This window comes from Lithobates pipiens, unplaced genomic scaffold (assembly GCF_037356315.1).
Source record: "Lithobates pipiens isolate NorthernLeopardFrog02 unplaced genomic scaffold, aLitPip1_a1.2 Scaffold_8, whole genome shotgun sequence".
In the NCBI taxonomy this organism is placed as follows: domain Eukaryota; kingdom Metazoa; phylum Chordata; class Amphibia; order Anura; family Ranidae; genus Lithobates; species Lithobates pipiens.
Genome location: NW_027507903.1, coordinates 343,393,502 through 343,403,076, shown reverse-complemented (window position 1 = coordinate 343,403,076; position 9,575 = coordinate 343,393,502). Strand labels below are relative to the sequence as shown.

The window sequence follows — 9,575 nt, the reverse complement described above, 5'->3', positions numbered from 1 at the left end:
CCCTGTGATTTCTAGTTACGCCCCTGGTGATACATATAACAGCCAAACAAAATAAAACAAGAAAATAAATCCTGGTCAGCTTGACCTCTAACTACACACGTACAGCCTTGTGCTGCCCCAGTCCCTGTCCCTATTGTAGGGGTTTGCCACACAGGCGTTAACTCACCGCACAGAACAGAACAGATCTCAGACTCCCCAGTCTATACACACAAAACTGGTTCCAGGATGGGGCATCTCCCTATGCATGCTGGGGTTTTTTGTAGAGGCCTTAATGAGCCCACTTGCTTCAGCTGGGCTCATTAACTCTTCCCCTCTAATTGTAAAAGTCTGCATAAAGCCTGAATCTAGGACACACATATTTACCATCCTGGATACAACCAGGTGACTTCACCTGCCTGCTGCCACAATATAGATATATATATATATATTTTTTAAGTCCTTTTTTTTTAATCAACATTTTTTGATTATTTTATTATTTTCTCTTGCTCTCCTTTTTATTTTTTTATGTCACATTTCCACAACACCATTATTATCTTGTATTTGTAAGCCTGTTTGGTGTTGGTGTTGGTGTCCCTTGTTAATTTTGACATTTTATTTTTGAAATTTTTGTATTTTACCTGCCTATTTGCTGTTTGAAGAAAAATACATATGCAAGTATTTTCTGAAACAAAAATCACAATTTATTTTCCTTCATAATAACAAAATAAAGATGAAGGCAACGCTGGAGAAACTGCTGGAATTTGCGAAGCCTTTGGCCCCCAAGGCACACATTAACTTTGTGTCTCCAAAACTTGGTAGCTTGAGAAGTCCATATAGAAAGGAGGTCAATCTGGTCCAAGAATCCCAGAGAACAGGAACAGCAGCAGATTACATATATGTACCCAAGCTGTGGTACTACAACAAGCTGCATGTTCCGTCAGACCAAACTGAAGCCAGGCAATCATTTTCGACTCTTCTGTACAGCCTTCCCTCCACCCTTCCTCGCAGCCTTCCCTGGAGGCTGTGGCTCTGGAGGTGGACTTGTGGCAGGAGGAGGAGGATGGTGGAGCGCACACAGGTGGTCCTCATCAATTAGTTCACCACTCCACCCATTGTGGATGGTTGTAAAAATTAATTTCTCACATTTGCCGCATTTGCCCTCCTCCATATGCTGTAAATTGGAGGCTATGTAGATGCCATAGGCCTCTACATTATTGAGGGGGGATTTCAGGGCGTCATGAGCCTCCTTGATGAGGGCCAGTGCTGCCTCCTCCATTTTATTCCCCTTCCTGGGCCTTTTGGGTGGAAGGCCGAAGGGAGGCGTTACTGGGTGTTACTGGGCCCCGCCACCTCCTGGCTGACACTTTCCTCCACCTCCTCCTGTGTGCCACTTGCTAGAGCCTAGGCTGAGGTCATCCTGTGTATGAAAAAGGGACATAGTTTTAGTTTTTTGTTCATCAATCACAGACAATTTTCAGCTCATGACTGTTGCAAATTGAATGTTAATAAATATAAAAGACTATCATTCTGAGCCCAGCATTTTTCATTCTTGTCCCAATCATTTTGGCCCCAACTGTCTATTGATATGTCAAACACTTTTTGTTATATTATTCATTTCTTATCAATACCGTATATACTCGAGTATAAGCCGAGATTTTCAGCCTCTTTTTTGAGGCTGAAAGTGCCCCCCTCGGCTTATACTCGAGTCATCGCTGTCTGCCCGCTCGATCAGCGTGTCGAGCAGACAGACAGCGGCCATTCTGATTCAAAAGCCGCGCCTCCGGCTCCCCCTTCGCCTGTGATAGGCGGAACACTGAATTTCCCAGCAGCCTGTGTTCCGCCTATCACGGACTTCGTATCATCCTCGTACTACGGACGAGGATGATACGACGTCTGTGATAGGCGGAACACAGGCTGCTGGGAAATTCAGTGTTCCGCCTATCACAGGCGAAGGCGGCGGCGCAGCTTTTGAATTTTACAATGGCCGCCGACGAACGAAGAGGGCACGGGACGGAGGCAAGGCACAGGACGGCACGGCACGGGACGGGACGGGACGGGACCGGAGGCAAGGCACGGCGGCGAGGCACGGCGGCGAGGCACGGCGGCGAGGCACGGAGGCAAGGAGGCTCGGCACGGGACGGAGGCTCGGGACAAAGGCTCAGGACACAGGTAGGCTGGACACACACACACACACACACACACACACACACACACACACACACACACACACACGGATACACACACACACACAGGGATGGATGGATGGATGGAGACACACACACACAGGGATGGACGGACACACAGGGATGGACGGACACACAGGGATGGACGGACACACAGGGATGGACGGACACACACACAGGGATGGACAGGCATGTCTTACCCTCGGCTTATACACGAGTCAATAAGTTTGCCAGTTTTTTTGGGGGTAAATTGGGGGCCTCGGCTTATATTCGGGTCGGCCTATACTCGAGTATATACGGTAATAACATTTAGTTACCAACAATCATTTTCACATAAAAAATATGTATAAAAATACTATTCCTGGCTCCAACTGGGCTCCTCAATTTCTTCCTGGATGGAAGGCCCAGGTTGGTCCTCGGAAGCTTCATCGGGGGTTGAACGAAGGCAATGGATGGAAGGGTGGAGGGAAGGGGTGCCGGAAGAGTCGAAAGCAATTCCCTGGCCTCAATCTGGTCATCAAGAAAACGCATCCTGTTGTAGTACCACAGAATGTGTACATACAACTTATCTGCTGCAGCTCCTGACCTCAGGGACCTCTGGACCTTCATATACTCCTTCCTATAGGTGCTTCTCAAGCTACCAATTTTAGTTTCCAGAGACCTGATGTCTGCATTGGGGATCCTAGTCTTTACAAATTCAAGCAGTTTCTCCAGCGATGCCTTCCTAGCTGCTTTATTGTGATATAAGGGGTTTTTCACCTCCCATAAATTTCATATCACCATATTTATCAAGGAATTCTTGGTCTTTAAATGGATACATTTTCTCTGCAAGACCAAACAAAAGACAAAAACACTCATCTCAGAATAATCTTAACCCCATATAGGTGTCAATCTATATTCAGTATAGGCCTCTCATGTCACCAAAGTTAAAATCTTACCTTCGTTATAACGTTTGTTGCTTCTGTTCCTCCTTCCTCTGCACACAGAACGTAGTTACGACACACGCCTGTTAAGCTTTGTATACACTGCGCATGCGTGAAACTCGTCGCCGGCCTGCGTCGCCCGCCCCTGACGTTCTTTCTAGAATATTCCCGCCCCGTCTCTTTCATTGCAGTGGGAGAGGAACATGATGGATACACAGCATGTAATAGCAGTAACGAGGAGGAGGAAATCCCAGAGCCAGAAACGTCACGATCCAGGAGGAGATTTAAAGCCACAAATATGTCCTTTGTAGAGATGTTGGAGATGGTCGACATCTTGAGGAGGAACGACTATGACGGGAATTATGGTCCGTACCCAAACCCAAATATGAGAAAGGCCAAGATCATGAATAAAGTTGTGAAGAGTCTGCACAGGAATTTTGGGGTACGACGATCCAAGGATCAAATGAGGAAACGCTGGTTGGACCTCAAATTAAGGGAGCAGGATCAATACAGAAGAATCAAAAAGTAAGTATTTGTCGTGTGTTCCTATAATTATTATTATTGCATGCTGCGCCATATGTTTTTCTTTATAGTGATGTACATTTTAAAATGGCTACTTTCATGTTCATACGCACAGTAATCGGTCGTAGTAAACATCGTTTGTTTTCCAAATAAATACAATGTTTTCCCAGATACATGATTAAATACATTAGGGCATGCAAATTTTTAATTTCAAAGAGGTTTAGGACATTGTGTTTGAACCTAGAAGGAATAGCAAACTAGATTCAGTGTAATGTATGGAGAGGACACTTGTTAGGTGCTATGTGGCAAACGTGTCCACAAAAGGTAAGTATTCCAGCTTTAGTAAGGGAATAAATCATGTCTTCAGCTTGGAATTCTGCCCAAACAGACAATTGTCCCGCACTTCCAAGCAATGTTTCTCATTCATATTTGTTGCCTCAAATATCTGTGTGCTAAGTATACCTTTTGTTTCATTCTCATAGGGGAGCAAAGAATCGGGAAATATGAGGACACCAGGGGTCCCCCACCTCCTGAAGAAGGGGAACAGAGGTCACAATCTTAGGATGGAGAGGTGGTCGAGATTGAGACCACAACAGGTGAGTGTCTGACACCCCAGCTTCAGGTAATAAGAGATGTATGCCTGCATATTTATAATACATGTTTTTTTTTTTGTTTTTGTTTTTAGGTGATGTGCAGGTTGTGGGAGAACAATCTCTTCATTTCCCCAGTGACAGTTCCTAAAGGCTAATCCAGGACATCATGTGGTGTAGTCAGGATTTAGACTTTATAAAACAAAAAACTCTGGAGATTGAACAAAAACGTAAGAACATGGTTGATGTCCTCGGAAGAATATAATTTCCCAAAAAACTGGCACAATTTTTTGAACTATTTTTGACATTTTGTTAACATTTTATAAAGCCTAATTTTGAAGATGCACACAGCATGTCAACATGTGCTATCTGCCATCAGGGGATATCAATGTACGTGTTTTGTGCGTGCAACCCCTTCCTCAAAACTCAAGTAGGTGAGAGGAAGGTGTTGCACCCCCAAAACACATCCATTGATCCCCTATGATGGGAGATAGCACATGTTGACATTAGGCATGGGATCAGGATGTAAATCCCCAGTTTGACTCCCAATTTGTGTGCATCTTCAAAATTAGGCTTTTACAGTGGTGACATCACCCCATCTGTTGAAGGCAAGATCCACACATTTTGGACAATAGAATGTGTGATATTGCCTTAAGTTTTTCAATGATGAACTTTTTAAGCTCCAGAGTTGTGTATGTTCTGTTCTCAAACGTGGCTGTTTATGTAACCTAAAAAAAACAAATGTAGATAAATCAAAATTTGTAACTTTAAAAAAAAAAAGGTTTTACAACGCACATGTGAATGTGTACGGAGTAAAAGGATTTATACTCAACAATGTGTGGCTTCTTCAATGATTAATCCCAGTTTTTGTGTTGAAATCGGTGTTTACAGTGGCAATGGGTGTTATTTAATAATATAAAAACCGCTTGGCACTACAAGTGCACTAGGAGACAGCAAAAAGAAACACAAGCAGTAAATCTAAATCAAGATTTTAGCAGATTAAATATAAAATGTATTCAAAATGTGCTGGCAAAGCAATGGCCCCCCTCCCCGAAAAATACACTTCACGGGCGCTTTGGGGGGGGGGGGGCAAGCCAGGACAGGCCGCTTCCAGGGCCGTCATTGATTCCTGAAATCCACCCTCAGGCCCAACCGAGACCACATAATTTGGGTTATTTGGTACAAAAAGTTGTGCAGGATGCAACAAGATAACTCAATGGTATTAATTTGTATTCCACTATATTTATGGCCGTTTGAAACAGGTGGAACCGGCTGGCCATGATCCCAAACGCATTCTCAACAACTATTAAAAAAACCCTCTTCCCCGGGGTGAGAGTCCTCTGGGGTAATGGCCTCATGACATGGTTACCCAGACCAAAAGCCTGCGACAAAAACAAATGGCAGTTCTTCAGCATTCTCCTCCGGGGATGGCAATCCCAAGCCACCACTTTTGAGACGTCGGTAGAACTAGGTCCAGGCAAATACTCCTCCATCCGACATCCGGCCATTCCTCCCCACGTCCACATACAGAAACTCATATGTCGCCGACACCACCGCCATCAACATGATACTATGAAATCCCTTATAGTTAAAATAGTATGACCCGAATGGGGTGGTGGGATGATGTGGACGTGCTTCCCATCGATTGCCTCTCCGCAGTTAGGAAAATCCCACCGCTGGGCAAACTGGGAGGCCACAGTCTGCCATTCCTGTGGCGTTGAAGGAAACTGTGGAGTAAACAAGAAAAATCGAATTAGTAATTTTGCACAGAAACATTGCAAGCAGATTATACACAAACATTGTTGGCCAACATCGCTATAACATTTCTTGTAAAGAGTATTTAAAGGCTAAAATATAAGGTCCACTTATCAGATTCCTCACCCCCTCTGATGGCCCCTTGGAAAAATTTTAGGGGAGGAGGTATGTTTTGGACAGGTAACCCTCTCCACTAAGTAATGGAGTAACAAAGTAATGTGTGTTACTTTGGCCAGCCCCTCCTTAATTACAATATTGGCAGCCCACTGGACAGGTAATAAGAAGTGGCATAAAACAATAAAAATAAATGGAAGCACATTTTTAGATTCTGCAATTACCTATCAATATAATAGGAGAAGAAAAATTTAAACCGTAGCATTTGAAAGTATTGAGGCAGGCCCTTGCACTACATGCTTTGGTGAATTCATCCATAAATCTGACCACAAAAGAGGTAGGTATAGTGTGTATGGGTTTGGCAAAGTCAGCAGATAGAGGAATTGGTATCAGCTGACTTTGCGGTTGGGGGGAGGGAGGGTTCCAAATGATTTTGGGCCCCCCAAAAAAGCCTCTGGCATTCTGCATGAATTTAAGGATAACAATAACATTTGTACACATTTTTGGGTAAAGCACTACAATGGAGCTGACAAAATACATTGTTAAGTGACTAGACTAGGAGTATATGGGCCCAGGAGAGCATGCTGGGCAGGGTAGTGAAGGCAAATATGCATGAAGGACAAAAAAGGAGCATTAAAAAATCCAACATGCATGAGGACAAAGAGGAAATTCACAATTCACAAAATTACAATTATGTTAATTATAGAATGATGAAATAAATACAATACATTAGCAAACATTAAATACATAGAATGTAATGTTAAAGGAGAAAACTTACCCTAATATAGTCCTTCTACAGGACCTGGATGATGGCAGAACAGGTCTCTGGAATAATGATCCCCAGAGCCTGGGGGGAGATGCCGGTGGAGAACTTGAGGTCCTGCAGGCTTCTTCCTGTCGCCAAGTACTGAAACGTGGCAACTAGCCTCTGCTCCGGAGTGATGGCTTGCCGCATGCAGGTATCCTGCCTGCTGATATAAGGAGTAAGCAAAGCCAACAGATGGTGAAAAACTGGGTCCGTCATCTTGAGAAAATTCCTGAAATCATCAGGGTTATTCTCCCGGATCTCACGCAGCAAAGGCATATGAGACAATTGGTCACACTGGAACAACCAATTCTTGGTCCATGAACTCCTCCTCGCCCTGTTCATGGACTGGGCTTGTGTCAAAGTAAGAACACCAAGCCCCCACACAGCATGAACTCTACGACAAGTACATACATACAACATGGCTTCAAAACGGTTGGCTGGTCAGAACAGACTAACAGAAAGCACTGATAAACAGCAAGGCCTGAAAAAAGTAACTGCAAATTAGCAACGAGCGGACAATAAGCACTGAAAATCAAAGAGTACTATATAAAATAGCACGCAATGACAAACAAATGCGAACTGACTACACGCACTGATAAGCAGATATGCACCGACAAGCACAAACTGAAGAGCAGGAACAATCTGAAGCACAAGTCTGAAAAGAGCAAATCGTCTCTAACCAAACTTCTACTAACACGCAATAAACACAAGATCAGCAGAAGTAGCCCAAAAGGTGCCTTGCATGGTGCTGAACTTCCCTTTTATAGTCCCGTCATATGTGGTGTACATAACCGCATTCTTGGAGGTCGGAATTTGGTGTGACCGTGTGCAGGCAAGACAGTTTGAGCGGAATTCTGTCGGAATTCCGACGGAAAAACCATTAGAGCTTTTTCCGTTGAGAATTCCGATCGTGTGTATGCGGCATTAGATCATTTATCATTAACAATCTATTGTGAGACTACTATTTTCACCTTTCTTCACCTTTCTTAAAGCCCAACTGTGGGAGACCTTACAATTATGCCGCTGAGGCAGTGTTCAGCACTACAAGCATTATTTGCTTGTTTAGGTTTAGGAGACACAGAAAAGAAGATGGACTTACCTTATCCTCCACATTTCCTTACTGTTATGCCCTGTACACACACAAAATAAGTCTGATTTTTTCCGACGGATTTTGGCCAAAACTTGTCTTGCATACACACGGTCGTACAAAGTTGACGGAAAATCTGAAATCAGAACGAGGTGACGTAAACCACGTACGAAGGGACTATAAAGAGGCCAGTAGCCAATAGCTTTTGTCTCATAATTTATTCTGAGCATGCGTGGCACTTTGTGCATTGGAATTGTATACACACGATCGGAATTTAAACAATCTGATTTTGTTGTCAGAAAATGTAAGATCCAGTTCTCAAACTTTGCGTGTCGGAATTTCCGACAACACTTTCCGATCGCACATTTTCTGTCGGAAAGTCCAACCATGTGTACAGGGCATTAGACCAGTCACCGCAGTGTCTTTTTCCCCATGCTTCAGTAGTATAAGGCCCTGAAGTCATCAAGACTAATTCAGGGTCCATATCCATGTCCAAGAGACAGTCCATAGAGCATGGGAGAGCGCTGTCTCTTGGAGGAGCAGAGAATCAGGTAAGTAAAGTGTTTCTCCTCTTCCCCTACACAAAATAAGCAGTTAATGCATGGCAACAAACTTTCAATTTCAGATCTCAGTTAAATAAGTTGAAGACAGACACTAAGCCTAGGCCCACACTGCCATGATGCGGCCCATCACATGGGATTCACACATTTATATAGTATGGCTCAAACCGCACTGCATCTACACCAAAATGGTGCAAGACTCTTTTTTTGCCACACCGGATTGCGTGGGTGTGAACGCAATTCCAATGTGGTGCGGGAAATTCACAGGATGTACTGCGTTTCCTGCAACGCATATATGTGAACCAAAGCTGATTTGTGCTCCGGATTCTGTCTGCTCCAGTTTTGATGCATTCCCCCAATGTATCTTAACTGTTTTACCTAATAGTGCAAGTATAAGGGTAAATGGTGCTGCTTATATAATGAAAGGTGACAGACCCTGTTCACTTGTTAGGTGCTATGTTCCTCTATAGTGACTAATAAAAGTGCATATACCAATTGTGAAATCCTAATAAATTGCCAATGTGCATATGCCAGTGGTGCAAACCTCACTAGGTTGCCAAATAAATATGAACTTGATATAAATAGTGAACAGGGTCTGTTGCCTTACATTATATAGGTAGCTCCATTTACCCTCATACTTGCACTATTATCATTCTAGTCCCCTATTGTGGATCTAGCATGGTATGCTGCACACCTTATTTCCCCTTTGGCCTAAGCGTGGATACATTATTTTATTTAACTGTTTTACCTGTCAAAGGACTTATACACATGTGCAAAACTACATGGCCAGACAGGTAACACACTTTTGGTAGCAGCTGTCCCCTAACAGAATAGCTCTCCCATGATGTTGCAGTTCCCTGCTGACCACTTCCCACTGATGTAGCCACGCACCCCCATGGAGCAGCTCTCCTACAGTAAAGCAACTCCCCCCTTGGTGGAGCAAGTCTCCCCTTCCCTGATGGAGTAGTTCTCCCCCACTTTCCCTGATGTATCAGCTTTCCTCTGATAAAGCCACTCCCCCTGATGAAGCCTCTTTCCTCTGATGTAGTCACTC

The 9,575-nt window shown here is 43.8% G+C and overlaps 1 protein-coding gene across 1 annotated transcript in view; it reads left to right on the top strand.

The window, feature by feature from the left end:
* Nucleotides 1–1,039: 1,039 nt before the first annotated feature.
* The window catches only part of LOC143962129 (uncharacterized), a 350,250-nt gene continuing 341,714 nt past the window's right edge, over nucleotides 1,040–9,575 (top strand). The window contains exons 1-2 of the mRNA XM_077471455.1: nucleotides 1,040–1,057; nucleotides 1,809–2,148. Of these exons, the coding sequence (XP_077327581.1) occupies nucleotides 1,040–1,057; nucleotides 1,809–2,148 (358 nt within the window). The remainder of the gene's footprint in view (nucleotides 1,058–1,808; nucleotides 2,149–9,575) is intronic.